Source organism: Erpetoichthys calabaricus, chromosome 6 (genome assembly GCF_900747795.2).
Source record: "Erpetoichthys calabaricus chromosome 6, fErpCal1.3, whole genome shotgun sequence".
NCBI classification, from domain to species: Eukaryota; Metazoa; Chordata; class Cladistia; order Polypteriformes; family Polypteridae; genus Erpetoichthys; species Erpetoichthys calabaricus.
The window spans coordinates 138,055,055-138,075,557 of NC_041399.2; the positions used below are offsets into that span (position 1 = coordinate 138,055,055).

The following is a 20,503-nucleotide window of genomic DNA, read 5'->3' on the forward strand; positions in this document are numbered from 1 at the left end:
CAGGTACCACCTGTGGTCTGCAGATTAATTATAAAAATACCACTTTAATATAGAACATAAGGCTTCTACATTGCTGGTTATGCAAGAACTTAGTGATGATTTTTTTCTATAATAATAGAGAAAACTAAATTCATAATAAGTCGGAGATTGGTATCGGCTCCAGAAAACAATTGGAGGATCCCTAATTTTTTCATGTCTGTAGCAGCTTAATATAAATTATGCATCCATCCATTTCATGAACCCACTTTTTAGATTAAAGTTACTGTGAGCAAGAGCCTTTCCTGACAGCATTGAGCAGAAAGTGGGATGCCAGTCTGTGGCAGGGCACAGTTACTCTCAAAATTAGATAATTTAGAATGAAGAATTAACCTCATTTGTCTTGTAAATTATGTAGAAGAATCCATGTTAACATGTAGAGAACATGCAAACTGACAGACAGACCACCAGATGTTGGGGCTGCAGCTGTAAGGCAGCAGGGCCCTTTGTGTCATCCAAGATTTTGAAATGAATTCACTGAGCAGCAATGTTCAGCTCACTTTCATTGTCTTCAGAGGTTAAGTCTGTGAAGATTCTGCTAGTTGTTTGGTTTTTTATGTGTCTCTTCAGGGCCATATTAACATTTTGTAAAACATTTTTCAGTAGTCATTGCTGTCTCATGACCCAGTTTGAAGGTATTTTTGACAGACATGTTTAGGGATTAAAAACAGTAATAAAATGAAGCAAAATCAATCATCAATAACTGATCCAATATTTTAAAAAAAGATCAGGAAAATCCAGTAGTCTAGCTGACCTCAGTGGCATAAAGTGGGCCTTGGTTGGCATCACATTCTTGCCAGAGGTTCCCTTCTTCCTGATCTAAAGCCTGTTTTCAGCTGCTTCTTCTGCATTTATTCCGATTTTCACATTTACTTGCATTCTTGTAAGACTTTGCCAAGTTTACCATTGTGCCTTGGACTTGAACACAGTTCAAAGGACAATTAGCTGATTTTCAGAACACCTATATGTATTGACATAATTTGGGTCAAAGAAAAATTTAACTAGACCAGTTTCCAGATTCAAGAACCTAAAATGGAAACAGAACTGCTAGTGCTGTCTGAACAGTCGCAGGGACCTTAATCTATTTCACAATAATCGGGACAATGCGCAGAAGAAAGTCATACCATACAGCAGTGGTCCCCAACCTTTTTGACAGCAAGGACCACTTTATTAGATGCAAATATTTCCATGGACCGGTCGGTGGGGGGGGGGGGGGGGGCAGTTTTATACACAATTTACATAACATTTCTATTATTATTAAGCAGTTCGCATACGTTTACAACCCGAGATTTTTCTTCTTTTTTTGCATATAACAAAGACATATGCTTTGCATTTGCCATTCCAACAGATTGCACATCTCAAACATTAACACTGTTATCTTTTTTTCGTGTCTGCCGTTTCTATAGGAGGGTGACAATGAGTTAAATTCCAATGGATGTTTTTCAAATGTTGACAAGCAATAAGCAAAAAGTATCACTGAAAACCACAGAAAACAAAAACAGCAAAAGAAAAAAAAACAGTACGAGGAAAGTTCGAAGAAAGAATTTTTTTTACAATGTTTGTTTGGGGATCATTGTGCAAACGTGCACATCTGAGCTGTGACCACAGATCTAACTGCTCTGTGGATGATTTGTTCAAGCCTTTCAAGGTCACTTCGTTGTAATGAAAGCATCTGCTGAATGTACTTTGTAGTAACGCGATTTCTATAGACTCGTGTCATATGGGGAAACTGTCGGGACCATAAAAATAACTTTGTTGTAATAGTCTCTCACCTCGGTCTCTCTCCTCTCTCTGCGCCGCTGCAAAGCCCCGCCCGCCAAGCATTCTGAAAAGTCTGAGTGAGTCTCCGTTGCCAGCAGTTCTCTCGCGGCCCGCCTGTCAGACGGCTGCGGCCTGGTAGTGGGCTGCGGACCGGGGGTTGAGGACCCCTGCCATACAGTAAAGCTTTAAAATGGAGCACTGTTTCAGAAATGATTTAACAGAAAGGAACCAGTCAGAAATGCAACATTACAATTATTAGTTGGGACGATTTTTTTATAGTTAACTGCAAATCACTTCAAATAATCTTGATGATCTTATCTCTTTAAGCACTAATGTTATCCATTAAAACAACGCAAAGTACAATAGTAGTACTAGATCTCTTAAGGGCTAAATTTACCAACTGTGAGTTTCAACAGATTGTGAAAGGCCTGACAAACGTTTGTGGTCTTAATCTCATGTCAGTTCAGTTTACTTTCACAATGTATTTATATGCGTAAATCTAATTTTTACTTGCATTAATTACTTGGTACAGTGTAGTAATCACTCCTGTAAATGAAAGCTCTCAAACCACTACTGCATGACATTTGCTCTTTACCTTACCTTACCTGTAAAACATAAAATATGCAACACCAGCATTACATCCAAATTCACATATATTGTGGGAGTCTAACATTATTATACAGAGAAAGGCAGGGATTTTGTTTTCTCGGTTGACACGGCAGGGGCTGGATGGCACATAGAAGGATGGTCATTTTTAGGTGGAGATTTCTTTAGGGTATATAATGCACTAGTGAGGCCTCATCTCATGATCCTGGAGTACCACCTTCTCCAGTTATAAAAATGACAGAGCAAGACTAGAAAAAGTCCAAAGAGCATCTAAAGCTGTTTCAGGACCATGGACAGTGACTGAGGAGGAAAAAGTAATGGAACTCAACCACTACAGTTTTTGAAAATGAAGATTATGCCTGAGATGGAATTAGTACAATGGATTTCAGATGTTTCTTCTAAATGAAGAAAACTTATTGAAGGCAAATTGCACACAAGTGTTTGAAGAAAGGTAATCCTCACACAAAGAACCACAAAAACATGGAATATGTGAACAAGTAGTGTGATAGAGAAGATAACTTTAAGGACCTTCAAATCTCAACTTGATGTTGTTTTTGAGAAATTGGATGAATAGTCTTGTTGGACTGAATATTCTGTTCTCATCAAAAATGTTTTAATGTTTCTAACATAGGTCCACATGGCATTGTTGTCTTCTTCAGGAATTTACCAGCAAGTGTCTGGGTTTATGTCCTTCGTGGACAAGTCAATACCCTAAATAATTTGAACCAATAACTATTTTGATCAAAGCTTTCCATGGTTCCTGGGACTCTACTGCCCTGACATATGTGTAATCAAACTATTCAAAATACCACATCAAGCATACAAAATATCACAAAACTTGCCTGCAAGTTAGTAAGCAAAATTTAGAGTCTTTTATTGAGGCATATACTGTAAATGTGAGAAACCTCTTTTCCAGTTTCACCGTTTGTTTATTTAACGCAGTTATCAGCATGGCCCTCTTAACACTTCCTCTTTTTGTTTTCCCTTGCTGATGTGTGGCTACCCAATCACAAAGGCAAAGTCTCATAGTAAAAGCCATGGAAACTTCCCACAGTATGCCAAGTGCAAACAGAACTAGCCGTATACGGTATATGTCCTCACAGTTTTTACAAAAGATCGAGAATGAGACACTGGAAAAAGAAAGGGGTAACCGTCATTTTAATATTACATAGCATGGCAGCCCACACTGTGGTGCTAGAAAGTTTGTGAATCTTTCAGAATTTTCTTTATTTCTTCATAAACATGACCTAAAGCATGGTCAGATTTTGCATGTCCTAAAGTTAGATAAAAGAACCCAAATAAATAAATGACACAAAAACATTATAGGTGTTAATTTGCTTAGTGAGGAAAACAATCCAGTGTTGCATATTTATGTGTGAAATAGTCCATGAATCTTTGTTTTTAGTAACTGGTGTGAGAACTGTGTGCAGCAATAACTTTAAATGTTACTGGTAATGGTTTCTTCTGAACAACCCTGCACATTGGCTTAGAGGTAAACTAAGTTAAGATGTCTAGTCTCTGAGATTTTAATGTGAAACACACGCTAAGGACACCTTGCCACAATATTTCTAAAATGTGATTGTATAAGCACCTGTACGTTCAATGCAGAGAACATTTAAGGCAGTTGTGACAAGGCTTCAAGAGGCAAGATGTATGCATGAGTATCCCACTGTGGTTCGTGATCGGGGACACAGACACACAATTCAATGAATGTTCTTCTGAGCGGGCTTTCTTTATTGCAGCTGTGCTGTCTCTGTCAAACACACCAAACCCCAGCTTCTATCCTTCCGTTTTCTTTCCGCATATAACCAATCACCACACAATAAACGTGTTTGTGATATTAAAACTAGTGATAAACTTAGAACACTGAGTGTTCAGAAATGTTAAGGAACAGTGAAAACTCATCTTTATGTGTTTAATTATTCCGTCCAGGGTTGCGCCTGTCTCAGCAAGCATCATGCGTGAGGCCAGGAACAATACAATACAATTTATTTTTGTATAGCCCAAATTACAAAAGAAGTGCCGCAATGGGCTTTAACAGGCCCTGCCTCTTGACAGCCCCCCAGCCTTGACTCTAAGAAAACAAGGAAAACTCCCAAAAAAAAAACCCTTGTAAGGAAAAAATGGAAGAAACCTTGGGAAAGGCAGTTCAAAAAGAGACCCCTTTCCAGGTAGGTTGGGTGTCCAGTGGGTGTCAAAAAGAAGGGGGTTAGTACCCTGAACGGGGCACTGGCTCATCACAGGGTGAATACGAGCACACATGCAATTACAGAGTCAGTTTAGCGCCACCAAATCCCCTAACCTGCATAACTTTGGAAGGAACCTGAAGCACACAAAGGAAACCCACCAGGAAAACATTCAAACTCCAGGCATGGAACACCCCCTTGTTGTGAAGCAACAGCACTACCGCTGCACCACTGTGCCCCCACATGTTTAATACATGCTTTATTAATGCATTCCATCATGAAAATGATATCAAGTATACGTGATCGTATTCTAAAATGTTCAGAGGGCTATAATATCATGAATGTTTTCTGTGTGGCGATCACTGCCTGTGTGCTCTTGTTGGCATAAGAGAAAGCCTGTTTAAGAAGCATGTAGCAATGAATGACTGGGCCGGCCGCAGAACACATAGAATACAAAGTATTTAACGTGCTACTTTAGTTATGATGGAATTTGAGAAACTCTAGGAAACTAAATGTCGATGTTAAGGTAAAGTTTACAAAGTTCTACTTCAATGACAGAATATACTTTGAGAGACTTGAAACTTGACGTTGATCTTTTTTTTCTTCACAATGTCCCTATATTGGTTTTTTTTCTTCTCTGTGGTCCTAATACTCTTGCCTTTTCACATGAACTTTGACATTCGACCACTTCTTTTTTTATTTCAGGCACTGTGCGATTTTCTGGACTTGAAATTTTGAGTGCCATGACATCAGTGTCCTTTTCTTGCTCATATTGCTACCTAAGCCACCAAAAATACGTTTCCTTGCCTCCACTTCACTGAGCTGGACCTCCATTTTGCATTTGCTAAAATTCTTTTTTACACGTGCTTTTGCCATCACCTTTTAACAAAGCACTGAGTGGAAGGGGCTATTTATATTGATTTGCATATTCAAATATGCAAAATTTGGAGAGAAGTCAAGGTGGGGCTGTAGGTGCGTGCATGTGTGTTAAAATTCACGAAGGTTGAGGTTTATAAAGGGGAAGCGCATGGAACTTTGCTTATGCAGTTTTATGCATCTGAAGGTTTTTGTGGGTATGCACATTTGTAGCTTTGTCCGTATGCCATGTTTTGGCATGAATTCTATGCGAGGCGTTATACATGAGGCCCTAACTCTCTGGATTTCTTCCTTAGTAACTTCATGGATGGCACTTCAGAAATCACACTTCATCCTTCTCTTTGTCTCTTGATAATGTCCTTTTTTCTCTCGCCATTGTTACACCTGTGCTCGCTGACTGCACAGTATCTTTGGAAGGACCTTACTTGTGCTTGCCATTTTATTCTTCCCAACTACAAGTTCACTGAGATACATGAAGCTGGAACTCCTGGAAGGTGACACACTGTTGTTGAGCCACCATCTCAGCTGCAGGCTGACCTGACCTGGCAGTATCAGGTTTTTATCAGTAGTTTTTATTTTTTCCAACTTCTGTATGATGGACTACACTAAGTTAAACGTAAGTTCGGTGTTTGAGAGATTATCATGTACCCTTTATCTATCCATGACGTGTTTTGAATGCTCTTTGGTCTTTCTGTTAATTTGTTTTATAGAAAATCTCCAGTATACTGTTAAACAGCCCCTCTTCTTGCTGGGGTCTATCGTCATAAAGTAAATGAGAAGATGTGAGCAAGAGTTGGTCAGGTAATACCCCGCACCTGAGCATTTTTTGTCTGCAGTTTATTCTTGAAGTATCTTAAAATATATTGTGAATATAGGCAAACAAAATTAAAAATGACATTATTATAGACTTAATAGTGTACACTGTCAGGATTTCACCTGATCTTCGACTTGCTACCTTCCTTTATTTTGTTCCCTTTCCCACAAATGGCAAGAAGTAATCACAAATAATAATATACAAACAACAATAAACTATATTACAACTATAAGCAAGTTTATTGCGTTCATTAATTGTGGTGTGTGTGGATCACAACTGTCGAGTGCTGCAGTCATTAGGAATGCAGTTAACCTGAAGGCTGCCATTGCTGTGGCATTAGCTCCTGTGTCAGTGTTCTTCATCTCTCGTTTTCCTTCTCCTTCATTATGATTTTTGATTCATTTAAGGTCTTGAGAATTATGACTTTGGATTGTGGACTTTGGTCTAGTTCCCCTTTTATTTGTCTTTTGGAGCATTTTTTTTTTTCTGTTCTTTTGTAGTTTTTTGGTTTGATGGAGGGTGTAGAGGCTTTGCTGGCAGCTCATAATGCAAGGTCTACACCCTGCTGCGAAAAGGAGAGCCATAAAGTCCACCATAGAAGCTGCAGAGAGGGCCTCCAGGTGGCTTTGGATCAGGTGGTCCGGATCGTGGGCTATTGCTGCTGGGACTGATCAACACAGGCTGGGTCACCTGAGCGACGGTGTCTGATGTCGTGAGACCCAAAACACCCGATTACCAAAAACATCGCTGATGATGTGTCCCAGCCCATCCTTGGATGTATCTTTAAACTAAAAGACATTAAATAGTAAAATAAAAATATTTGAAAAAGATTCCTAAAGTACTGAGTGGCCAAGGTGTAGTTGGTAGTTTCAGCCATACTGTTTACGGCAGATCTTAACACATACGTTTATTTCATAAACAATTTTCAAAGGATATGTCAGTGGCTTTAGGGAAGGGCATTTTTAACAAGCAATACAGAACCCCATTTTAAATGTTAAATGTTGAGTATAATTTAATCAGGCTACACATCATCATAAATAAACATAGCACATCACATGCAGACCAACACTTGAAAAAATAGGACAATCTTATCATTTTTATGGTCATACTAGCAATAATAAGATTAAGAAAAATTTTGCATGACAAACTCAAGAAAATATTCAATATACAATGTAAAAAAAAAAAACATCCTTACCTAAAAGTCAAGATGTGCAGTAATTGTTGGGATCGCCTTTTTAATAAACTAAGTGAAGATAACTACTGTGTGGATCGATGGCTGTGCAGATGGACGCTTACTCTGCCATGCTCATGAGATCAAGTTCTGCAGATTACAAAATATCTCGATGTCAGTGCATTAGCCCAAACAATTGTGAAGTCAGCGTGTACATTCCGTTACCATCTTCATTACAGTAATTTATTTGTATACTTGGAAAGCCACTTTAGAATTCGTAATACTCAGCAATGTCCTTCACTGCCATCTGATGTCCTGACAGACATGGCGTGTGCGACTGCTCTTATCTTGTCAGCCATATCACGTGGCCATGCCACTGCTCCGGGTGCAGAGGAGCCGAAGCCCAAAAGTGTGGCTGAGGAAGCCTGCAGCTGCACTTCCTGGAATGTGGAGGATGTTCTGTTACACTCAGAATGTATGACTGGAGTTAGCGATGGAAACTCTCAGTAGGCCTGTGAATGTGCTTCACAATCAGCAGATGCCGGTGTGGTTCTTTTCTCATCAGCAAAGTCACTTACCCTTGCTGCTGTTGTTTTCCTGCCAGCCTTGGCATGCAGCTGTGCTGCCACTTACCATGAGAAAGACCCAAAGCCCACACATTAAAGTCACAAATCGTGTTACGGGTATCATGGCATAAGTTCTTGATTCAGACCAAGATCAAGGTTCAGGAGTGCTCTGTAACTTAAGCATTTTTTTAAACTATAAAGCTTTAAGTTGCCTCTTGAAGACAAATTCACTTCATTTCCACAATACTTCAATCACTGCTGAACGGGGTGGATTTTCTGGCACAAAGGACACAACCAAAAGGGTAGGTTTTTGAAGATTGGATTTTTTTCCCCATACATGTGTGTAATAAATTGTGATTCCCTATTAAAATTCTTATAAAAAGGTTTTTTATTAATAAAATCAGTTGAGTATTAAACCCTTTTGTTACGACTTTTCCCAAGCAAAATACTCTTGCCAGCTGCCATGAGGAGGTTACAGGGACTTAACTGATGATTACACTTATCCAACAAACCCAGATGTTCTTTTAGTGTCTGAGCACCGTTTGTCGTCTTAACTTTCTCAAGTTGTTTTATAAATACGATTACTCAGTTATAACAGCCGAGCTGAACTGTGGAGTGCTAAAGGCTTGTGCAAAGTTTGGAGGCGCAATCAAACTGGACAGGAGTCACACAGGTCGATGATAAACAAATACAAGTGCTATGTGACGATATCCACTAGTGAAACATACATCCATTTTATTTTAGGACTTTAGTTCTGTAAGAACAGCTAAAAATGACCTTGCTCTTGTTCCTGCCATAATGGTGCTTAGCACTTCCTATTTTGATTACTTTGCCGTAGACACGCAACCACCAATCAATCACTTTGCCATCCTTTATTTACACTCAATGTTTAAATATTTGATAATCAATAAGTAAAACAACAACAGGAGGCATACCACCTAAATAAATCACAACTAAAGTAAACAAAATTAAACACACATGATAAAATTAAGTGTACATCACAATATCCAAAATTAAAATAAAATTTAAATTAAAAAAAGTCAATTTTTAGATGGTGATGTGAGAAGCCTGTGGAGGTAGTGGGTGGCTGTGTGACACCACGCCAGGCCAGACAAACAACCATAAACTCTCCATGCTATAGGCAGGAATCCTCACACGGCTTCACCCCGAGTATCCGGTAGTTCAGGACCAGCAGTAGTGAGGCACACCAACCGACCGACTGACCGACCGACCATTAGGTGTAAACAAAAATGATGCATTTTATTGCAGCAAAAAAAAAAAAAAAAATCCACAAAACAAATGAAACAAAAATAAATGCAAAAACAAATAAACTCAAATCAAAACTGGTGCCACGCACTCTTCAATCACAGTCCATGTGCAGACCCCTTAAGGTAAAAAAAAATTTAAAAAAGGAAACGCTGTACAAATAATTACAAAAAGGAATCACAGCAGTGCTGCAAGATCAAGCTCAAATGATGATCTGTGCATTTTCCAGCATGACAGAGAGCCTCGTCACAATGCAAAAGTGATAAAGAAGTGGCTCGGAGGTCACAACACTGAAAGGTTAGACCTGTGGTCAATTCTCAAAAAGCAGGCGGACAAGCAGAAACCCACAAACTGTGATCAACTCCAAGCACTAAAAAGGCAAGAATGGATCACCATCAGTCAGGATTTGGCCCAGAAGCTGATATCCAGCATGCCAGAGTGAAATGCAAAAGTTATGAAGAAGGGTCAACACTGTAAATTTTGACAGTTTACATCAATTTGATGTACAGTAATCCCTCGCTACTTCGCGGTTCACTTTTCGCGGATTCACGACTTTGCGGGTTTTTAAATACAAGTGATTGCCCGCCTATCGCGGAAGTTATGTTCCAGACCCATCAGCAACAGGAGAAAATCTGCGATATAGAAAGACCATATAAATAAACATTTTTATAGTTTAAGCCTTAAAATACCCATCCCACATGCTTTAAACACATGTAAACTTATAAAACACACTTTGTTAACACATATGATATGTGGATGTTGGGCTAAGGATATGAGTAACATCTCACTATTATAAAACATTTTAACTTCACGCAAGATAAGACAGTGAGACAGGAAAATTGGTGATGTACAGGCTTTTAAATTATTGACACGCAGAGCGACAAGCAGCACAAAGTCCACTTCTCCTTAGCGTTCATTCTGCTCCCCACCCCCCTGACAATGCGAAGTGGCAGGAGCGTACTGCACCTCCGGGGAGGGGGGTTTGAGCGAACGTGCGTTCAGCTCTCACACCCACACACACACACACACACACTCCTCCTCCTCCTTCCGAACACGCAAAGCGACAAGCAGGCATTTTGGCAGAAGCAGCACAAAGTCCATTTCTGCTCTGCTCAGAGTTCAGCTGCCCCCCTTCACAAAGCGAGTGCAGACACATTGACGTCTGATCGCTGCGTGCAGTGTCGGTCTGAGGTGTTTAAGAATGTAGAAAGTGTTTAAGAGCATAGGAAGTGTTTATAAGAGTGTGGGAAAGGTTAACAAGAGAGTGAGAAAGGTTTATAAGAGTGTGGGAAGGGTTTATAAAGCCTTAAAATATGTATAAATAATAAAATAAATATAGGTCGCTACTTCGCGGATTTTCACCTATCGCGGGGGGCTCTGGAACGTAATCCCCGCGATAGGTGAGGGATGACTGTATTTGCCAATAAAAACCTTTGAAACTTATGACATTTATAATTGTTCTTCAGTATATCATAGAAACATGTAAGAAAATAATCTGGAAATGCTGAAGCAGCAAAGTCTGCAAAACACATTTATGTCACTGCCAAAATGTTTAGCCACAACTGTACGGTGACTTTCTCACTTGCTCATGCTATTCAACATGCAACACATCGCCATTCTCCAGCACTATGATTTGCAAGTATAAGAACCTTACCTCAAAACTTATCTGGAATGACCACCTTACAACAAAATTGGAATTTCGTATAATAGAACATGGTTACAGTGAAAGTATTCCATACTGCTTTGCCTTTTTGGTGTTTTACAGTAGTAAATCCTTGTTATACAACCTTGTCTTTTTCAAACAGTGTTATCCTGAACATACAGTGGTGTGAAAAACTATTTGCCCCCTTCCTGATTTCTTATTCTTTTGCATGTTTGTCACACAAAATGTTTCTGATCATCAAACACATTTAACCATTAGTCATATATAACACAAGTAAACACAAAATGCAGTTTGTAAATGGTGGTTTTCATTATTTAGGGAGAAAAAAAAATCCAAACCTACATGGCCCTGTGTGAAAAAGTAATTGCCCCCTGAACCTAATAACTGGTTGGGCCACCCTTAGCAGCAATAACTGCAATCAAGCGTTTGCGATAACTTGCAATGAGTCTTTTACAGCACTCTGGAGGAATTTTGGCCCACTCATCTTTGCAAAATTGTTGTAATTCAGCTTTATTTGAGGGTTTTCTAGCATGAACCGCCTTTTTAAGGTCATGCCATAGCATCTCAATTGGATTCAGGTCAGGACTTTGACTAGGCCACTCCAAAGTCTTCATTTTGTTTTTCTTCAGCCATTCAGAGGTGGATTTGCTGGTGTGTTTTGGGTCATTGTCCTGTTGCAGCACCCAAGATCGCTTCAGCTTGAGTTGACGAACAGATGGCCGGACATTCTCCTTCAGGATTTTTTGGTAGACAGTAGAATTCATGGTTCCATCTATCACAGCAAGCCTTCCAGGTCCTGAAGCAGCAAAACAACCCCAGACCATCACACTACCACCACCATATTTTACTGTTGGTATGATGTTCTTTTTCTGAAATGCTGTGTTCCTTTTACGCCAGATGTAACGGGACATTTGCCTTCCAAAAAGTTCAACTTTTGTCTCATCAGTCCACAAGGTATTTTCCCAAAAGTCTTGGCAATCATTGAGATGTTTCTTAGCAAAATTGAGACGAGCCCTAATGTTCTTTTTGCTTAACAGTGGTTTGCGTCTTGGAAATCTGCCATGCAGGCCGTTTTTGCCCAGTCTCTTTCTTATGGTGGAGTCGTGAACACTGACCTTAATTGAGGCAAGTGAGGCCTGCAGTTCTTTAGACGTTGTCCTGGGGTCTTTTGTGACCTCTCGGATGAGTCGTCTCTGCGCTCTTGGGGTAATTTTGGTCGGCCGGCCACTCCTGGGAAGGTTCACCACTGTTCCATGTTTTTGCCATTTGTGGATAATGGCTCTCACTGTGGTTCGCTGGAGTCCCAAAGCTTTAGAAATGGCTTTATAACCTTTACCAGACTGATAGATCTCAATTACTTCTGTTCTCATTTGTTCCTGAATTTTTTGGATCTTGGCATGATGTCTAGCTTTTGAGGTGCTTTTGGTCTACTTCTCTGTGTCAGGCAGCTCCTATTTAAGTGATTTCTTGATTGAAACAGGTGTGGCAGTAATCAGGCCTGGGGGTGGCTACGGAAATTGAACTCAGGTGTGATACACCACAGTTAGGTTATTTTTTAACAAGGGGGCAATTACTTTTTCACACAGGGCCATGTAAGTTTGGATTTTTTTTCTCCCTAAATAATAAAAACCATCATTTAAAAACTGCAATTTGTGTTTACTTGTGTTGTATTTGACTAATGGTTAAATGTGTTTGATGATCAGAAACATTTTGTGTGACAAACATGCAAAAGAATAAGAAATCAGGAAGGGGGCAAATAGTTTTTCACACCACTGTATGCAACAAAAATGTCCTCACCGGTTTGTCCCTGCTAGTCCAAGGAGTCCCAGACATAAACTTAACTTCTGCAAACTGAGTAGATGACATGAAGATGGCTGTTATTCAGCAGATGTCTGGGAGGAAGCAGTGATGAAAAAACAGATCTGAGTGCAGACTGAGCGATCCTTGTAAACTATATAAGCCCGGACATGCGAGATGTAAAACTGGAAATCCCACCTCAAAAGGGTAAAAGCTGTAATGTATTGATGTCCTTAACATACAACAGGACCTACAGTACTTATATAGGTCTACAGATGAAAACAACATTAATGAACAGCACACACCATGACCTCATCCAAACAGCCTTGCTTCATACTTTCCTGCTTTGCAAAATGGCAACTACATCCAGAGAATTTGCCTTTGCATTGCTGAAATGGAAGTGCTTGTTCATTTAGCTGTATCAGTATGTTAAAAATGATACATTACTATTTTACAGTTAAAAAAAGATTTTTCTCATGGCTGAAATGAGGGCAACTGCAAATAGCTGAAGCACTTGGTATTGCAATTTTGTCAGCATTCTATTATTAAATACAAAATGCGCAGAATGACAGCAGCAGTAGACACACACAATGGACTTGTGGTCAGCAAGGAACATGAGCTCAACAAATGGATCGGCTCAATACTGAGAAGTGCACTGTGAAAAGTTAGCTTTGCCTATTGTACAGCCTGAAAGCTGCAACACTGGCAAAACAACAAAAACCATTCACTGCACAAATAATACATTTATACAGAGCTTGTATAAAGCAATCATTCAGTGTACAATCCAAGTTCGACTCTGCCAGGAAAAAGCCCACTGGAATTCAGCAGGTTTAATGAGGCTGCAATGGTAAGGACACCCGTGCTCTTAGTGCTCAGGCTGTTGTAAGAAGTTGGAAAATTACAGATGGCTGCAGCCCACAAATCCATGGCTGGTAGGTCAACAGCTGTGGAGCTACAGGATCCAGCGTTTGTGGGGTTTGCATGCGCCAGGGTGCAGTAACAGTTTTTATACCTTCAAGATCATGTTCTAGTTCAGTAACCCAATCAGTGTTCAACTAGACGGTTCACCACCTTTTGCTAGAAACCACTGCAAACAAAGAACTTTATCAGCAGTTTTCCCTCACAGAGAATACTTTTTCACACACTGGTAAAGCAAAATAATGAAAAAGGAAAAAAAAAAATGAAAAAAGACAAGCAATGTAAAACCAATAAGAAAACAAGAAAGAATATTTAATTTTCAGGTTATTTGTGAGTGTAAAAGCATAATGAATACACAGACCAGTGATGTGCTAAATTGTGAGTGAACTTCATGGCTTCCTGCGGTACTCCATTCTTCAAAGGCACCTTAGAATGGGACTCTGGGCTGATCACCTTTTGTTACTTATGCAGACCCAACATGGGTGGTATCTTTTGTTTCTAAACTCTCCCTTCTGTTCATTTTCACTTACAATTAGTTATTTATCAGCGTTTTATATATGAAGTGCAGGATAACAGCACTACAGAGCCCAGTCAGGCAAATAAAGATAATGAAGGTTGTACAACAGTACTTGGACATCAGACGTGGCATATTCATCTTCACTGTTCCTATCTTCAGGAGCCCCTCTTCTCTCCATCATGTGTAACTTTTACACGATCATTCCAGCATTCCCTTCACCGTGCACCGATATAAACACTTTCATTACTTCAGGTCTCCATGTAAAAATGTTATGAGCTTCACTGCTCGTACCACTGCTTCTTGTCTTCTTCCAACTAATCCCACTGGAGATGTCCGATGGATTAACAAGACTTCTCACACTATTAAATGTTTTTGGTTAGTGGCCAAAGACACAATAAAAAAAGGACTTCAATCCCAGGATCTTCTTCACCAACTGGGGACTTGTTTGTAAAGGTAAAGAGGAAGATGTAGCTTCCACAGTCGAGACCAGAGGCAGTGGGATGTGGGCAGAAGCATCTTCAGGTCACCATCTCTGAGAGAGGAGAAGTGAATTTTAAATGTTCTTTATTTACTGTATTCTAGCTTTGCAAAAGTTGTACAACTGAGTTAAAAAGTGTCATTAAATAATCCAGCTCTGTGGCTTTATGATTCTCCACTTTGTGGATGTTAATACAATTTTATGCATGAGCAACAAAAATGTTCCATTACTGAATGCTGCAACCTGCAGGGCCACACTTGCACACGTTACTAATGAGAATGACTTTGTCAAAACATATCTAAATATTTTTTATCCTTTTAAGGCGGACAGCCATCATGTGATCCTACTGCCATCTGCAGCCAATAATCCCGATTTTTGAAAACAACAAAATTGTAAAAATTTTCTCCTCCTTTGTGAAATCCATGTTCAGCACTCCCCCAACTTACAGGACTGTCTGCAAAACCGTGAACAGTCAAAGATGTCCACTGGGCAAATTTGGGCTCATCAAAATAGTGGCTATAAAAGAAGAAAGATAAATAGAAAAATAGTTACATTTCAAGAACAGAACACTGTAAAGTGATCAATTAAATTGCCTAATTACAGAAATCCTTAAATATAAAAATAAAATGCATCAAGCTTTTTGTTTATTTTGAACCCTTTGGCCTTCTCTCTGCCACCACCATGCTTCATGGTGGAAATGGTGTTTTTCCCTCCCCATAATGGGCAAGGTTCAAACATGGCATTTAGTCTGATGGGCAAAAAAGCTCAATTTTGGTCTCATCAGACCATGGAAACTTCTCCCATGGGCCTTCTAGCAAACTCTTGAGATTTAATGAGCATTTTTGTACATTTTATGTGCTTTCTCTTTTCACCATAAAGCTGTGACTGATGTGGTAGTTGTCTGTATAGTCTGTCCAACCTCTGCCACTTCTTCAGAGTTATCAGGGGTCTCCCTCTTGTCACAAATGAAACCCCCTGTCCACAAATAACTGTTATTTAACTAATTATAAACTTCTAAAGCCAACTGGCTGCACCATTGATGATTTGGGTGGGTCCTATTAAAGGGGATGAATACTCATGTCATCAATTATTTCATGTTTTTATTTATTAAAAGTCTGAATTAGCATAAGGCCTACTTGTATGAACAATTCTAATTTGGGATGTTCATAAGAAATGTAATGATTCATGAAGTGGAAGTACATAACAAACAAGAATATTTGGGTCAAATATTTGAAATATTAAATGCCTGCTTCAATTCAAATGTTTAAAGTCTCAATATTCTTGATTGTAATTAAATTTTTTATTTGTCATTTTTCAAACTTTGTTAGGAGTCCATAGAGGGCTAGATCCCTTAAAAAAACAAAAAAAAAACAACAACCACCCCCCCACACCATATTCAGTATCAATGACCATGAAATAATTTAAAAAGATACGCCACATGCTTAAATGTGAAACGGATAGGACCACCAGTTATGAATGAAATATCAAAAATATTGTCTAATTTATGATTAAAAATGTAAAAATAAAAACACTACACATGGCTATATTACACATCCCTAGTTTTTCAAAGTTTTGAGACATGGAGAAACAAGGCATATACAACTTCAAGACCTTCTGATCATTTTTGCTGAAGACACCTATTGGTTTACTCTTTACCATAAGGGTGTAATTTCCTGCACAAAATATGGTCAAAAGAAAAGTTTTTCAGGTGTTGAGGGCCAAAATTAGGAGGGAGCCCCAAAAAGCTTGTATATCTAGACATAAAGACGAGTCAAACAGCAGTAGCAGGCACTTGACCAAAAAATAAAACACATCAAATTAAGCAATTTCAAAGTGGTCATACGTAAGTAATTCTTATGAACACAATTTCGATCACTTAGACATTAAAGAGTTTTTCTGGTGAACTACTGTATATCAAAAAGCTAAATTAAATGCATTATGATTCATATTTTTATAGGCACTGTTTCCCAACCACTGAAAAGGGGGTCGCAGGTTGCTGTTGGGTACAGGAGTGGGATGCTTAAGTGATCAACAGTGCTGTATAAAACTGATCCCAGTTTGTACGTGCAGCGGTTTCACATATGGGTAACACCCCCAAAAACAGGCCCTCACATTTGTGCTTGTTTCATCACGAACCAAATCCAGCTTGTAGGTCATCTATAAACTTAGAAAGGTACAACTGAGTCACAAGACAGTAAAAAGTTGTGAAAATCTGCTATAAACAAATGTTGCCTGCTTATTTGCTTATAAAGCAAAGAGATCTTTCACCAATAATTAGGATTTTCTATATTTTTCCTATATACTTAATTTGGTGTGTTGGGGCACTGAATAAGAGATTAGCATTAAACATACAATGTATATAAATGGTAACATTCATCCTTGTACTTGCAGAAATCACATGCTGTACTGATTTGCAGCATTCCTTTTACAACACCTGTAAATAAAACTCGAGAGATATATACTGTACATTATCTATCTGTAACAAGAAAATTATAGATATCTTCAACCAAAGTGGCATACAGTGCAAGAAAATAAAACAGCATTAAACTTCAACTCACAGTGCAACGTAACAAAAGCAATGCCTCTTTGAGGGTTTAAGATCAAAGGCCTTACTATGTCTTCTGTGAAACATTTCACATCCCTTTATCCTAGACACACTCCGCTTCACAAAATTTCAAAGGAAAACTGAAGAACCTAAGCTCAAATCTGGATCACACATTTCTTATCACTGAAGGACTGAGAATACTTTTCATCTTTGCCTTCATGTTCTTTGATGGTTGCCTTTCACAGTTTACATCACCTTATATATCATATCAGTTTTTTTTTGGTTTTGTTTTTGGAACAGGCATGATGAAGGCTAAGCAGATAAAGCAGTTTTTTAAAAATATTTTTTCCAGTGAAAATTTTGTTTTTTTCTTTTTGCAAAGGCACACTGACAGCTGCTCACTCTCTACCTTTATACAAACACACACCATTATATTTACGCATTATTTATGAATGTTAACAATTATTCATTGTTTTGCTAACCGGTTCTACATTGAAATCATAACCCCAGTTACCTCATTTAAGGTTAGTTCTATTTTGCAATGGAAAATATAATTGTCTTACAGAACTGCAAGACTTGCTGTCAAATATTTTTTCAATTAAATAGACAATGTGTGTGAAGGTACATGTCAAGATTATTTCCAGCAATATTAGACCAACATTATAATCAATTATGATGCCACTGAAGCATAACAGCACACTGCACACACTGTCTGGTTTGCTGGGTAAATTATTGGTTATTCTTCAAACATGAATGCCAGCAAAAAGAAAACAGCTATATATACAGTTAGGTCCATAAATATTTGGACAGAGACAACTTTTTTCTAATTTTGGTTCTGTACATTACCACAATGAATTTTAAATGAAACAACTCAGATGCAGTTAAAGTGCAGACTTTCAGCTTTAATTCTGTGGGGTGAACAAAACGATTACATAAAAATGTGAGGCAACTAAAGCATTTTTTTAACACAATCCCTTCATTTCAGAGGCTCAAAAGTAATTGGACAAATTAAATAACTGGAAATAAAATGTTCATTTCTAATACTTGGTTGAAACCCTTTGCTGACAATGACAGCCTGAAGTCTTGAACTCATGGACATCACCAGATGCTGGGTTTCCTCCTTTTTAAAGCTCTGCCAGGCCTTTACTGCAGCGGCTTTCAGTTGCTGTTTGTTTGTGGGCCTTTCTGTCTGAAGTTTAGTCTTCAACAAGTGAAATGCATGCTCAATTGGGTTAAGATCAGGTGACTGACTTGGCCATTCAAGAATTTTCCACTTCTTTGCTTTAATAAACTCCTGGGTTGCTTTGGCTGTATGTTTTGGGTCATTGTCCATCTGTATCATGAAATGCCGCCCAATCAATTTGACTGCATTTAGCTGGATTGGAGCAGACAGTATGTCCCTGAACACCTCAGAATTCATTCGACTGCTTCTGTCCTGTGTCACATCATCAATAAACACTAGTGTCCCAGTGCCACTGGCAGCCATGCACGCCCAAGCCATCACACTGCCTCCACCGTGTTTTACAGATGACGTGGTATGCTTTGGATAATGAGCTGTTCTACGCTTTCTCCATACTTTTTTCTTGCCATCATTCTGGTAGAGGTTGATGTTGGTTTCATCTGTCCAAAGAATGTTTTTCCAGAACTGTGCTGGCTTTTTTAGATGCTCTTTAGCAAAGTCCAATCTAGTCTTTCTATTCTTGAGGCTTATGAGTGGCTTGCACCTTGCAGTGCACCCTCTATTTACTTTCATGCAGTCTTCTCTTTATGGTAGACTTGGATATCGATACGCCTATCCCCCGGAGAGTGTTGTTCACTTGGTTGGCTGTTGTGAAGGGGTTTCTCTTCACCATGGAAATGATTCTGCAATCATTGCTGAGTTCACCAGTGCTTGCTTTCTTTCTCAGGATGTACCAAACTGTAGATTTTGCCACTTGTAATATTGTAGCTTCTTGTATTATGGCTTCTTTCACCTGCATGGAGAGCTCCTTTGACCGCATGTTGTCTGTTCACAGCAAAATCTTCCACATGCAAGCACCACACCTCAAATCAACTCCAAGCCTTTTATCTGCTTAATTGATAATGACATGACGACAGACTTGCCCACACCTGCCCATGAAATAGCCTTTCATTCAATTGTCCAATTACTTTTAAGCCCCTGAAATGAAGAGATTGTGTTAGAAAATGCTTTAGTTGCCTCACATTTTTATGCAATCGTTTTGTTCACCCCACTGAATTAAAGCTGAAAGTCTGCACTTCAACTGCATCTGAGCGGTTTCATTTAAAATTCATTGTGGTAATATACAGAACCAAAATTAGAAAAAAAGTTGTCTGTCCAAATATTTATGGACCTAACTGTAAAACTTGTTCCGTTTGTCTGGATCAAGGTAAAGTAGTTGTGTTTAACTTGTTCTGAGCCTGCACAAAAAAAAAGTGATGTAAAGTAACATCAAATGTCTACCTAGATAACAGAGTTTGGGGGGTTGGCAGGCAGACTGTAATTTGTACTGCAGCCTTCTACTCCTTGGTGAGTTGAGGTGATATTTGATAAAATGAATATATTCAATCAAGAAAATGGAATCCAATAAGCTATCATTTACTGCTGCTGTACAGTAAAATATTTTTAGAAAAATGAATCATGTACATTTCACAAATATAACTGCAATTTTCAGATAAACAAAATGCACAAAAATAAGCAACAGTATTGGAAATGGTAGATATAACAAAGGAAAGATCATATACTGGGCATCTGTAGTCTTGAGCCAGGGCACCACATTCCATCTAGAGCCATTACCACTAGCTATACAGAAGAGCATCTTACTAAGAAGACATTAGACAAAAAATAAATTAGTTAAGACAAACTAGCAGTAGGCTAGAGAGGTAACCTTAGCTAGACATGACTGAAGGAGTAGAAGCAAAAGAGATTAAAAGAGCAATGTTAGCTGAAAGTACAGGGACTAGAAAATTTAGAAATGACAGATGAAATGGTAAGTACTGGAGGGCATTCACTCAACATATACAAAAAAAACTCTGGGATTCTAGTGGGACTGGCATCGAGGGCCTACAGTGGACAAGACAGAGAAAAGGAAAACAAAAAGAAAAAACAAACATACTAATAGTTATTGATTGAAGGTCCTGTACAGCTACATTCAGAGAGTTGCTGCCACCGGTTTTATGGCATTTGATAATGGACCAGAAAAGGCAAATAAATTGTTAGGGATGTGGAAAAATTAAACAATACCCACTTTGAAAACTTACTTGAGCTGAATTTAAAAGAAAAAAAGTATGAAGAAAATATAGCAA

At 38.7% G+C, this 20,503-nt stretch overlaps 1 protein-coding gene across 2 annotated transcripts in view; it reads right to left on the reverse strand.

The window, feature by feature from the left end:
* Positions 1 to 14,482: 14,482 nt before the first annotated feature.
* Positions 14,483 to 20,503, reverse strand: part of rpp40 (ribonuclease P/MRP 40 subunit) — a 77,213-nt gene continuing 71,192 nt past the window's right edge. For both annotated transcript variants that reach the window (XM_028803948.2, XM_028803947.2), the window contains exon 8: positions 14,483 to 15,171. In XM_028803948.2, coding sequence (XP_028659781.1) covers positions 14,973 to 15,171 — 199 coding nt within the window. In that variant the 3' untranslated portion in view covers positions 14,483 to 14,972. The remainder of the gene's footprint in view (positions 15,172 to 20,503) is intronic.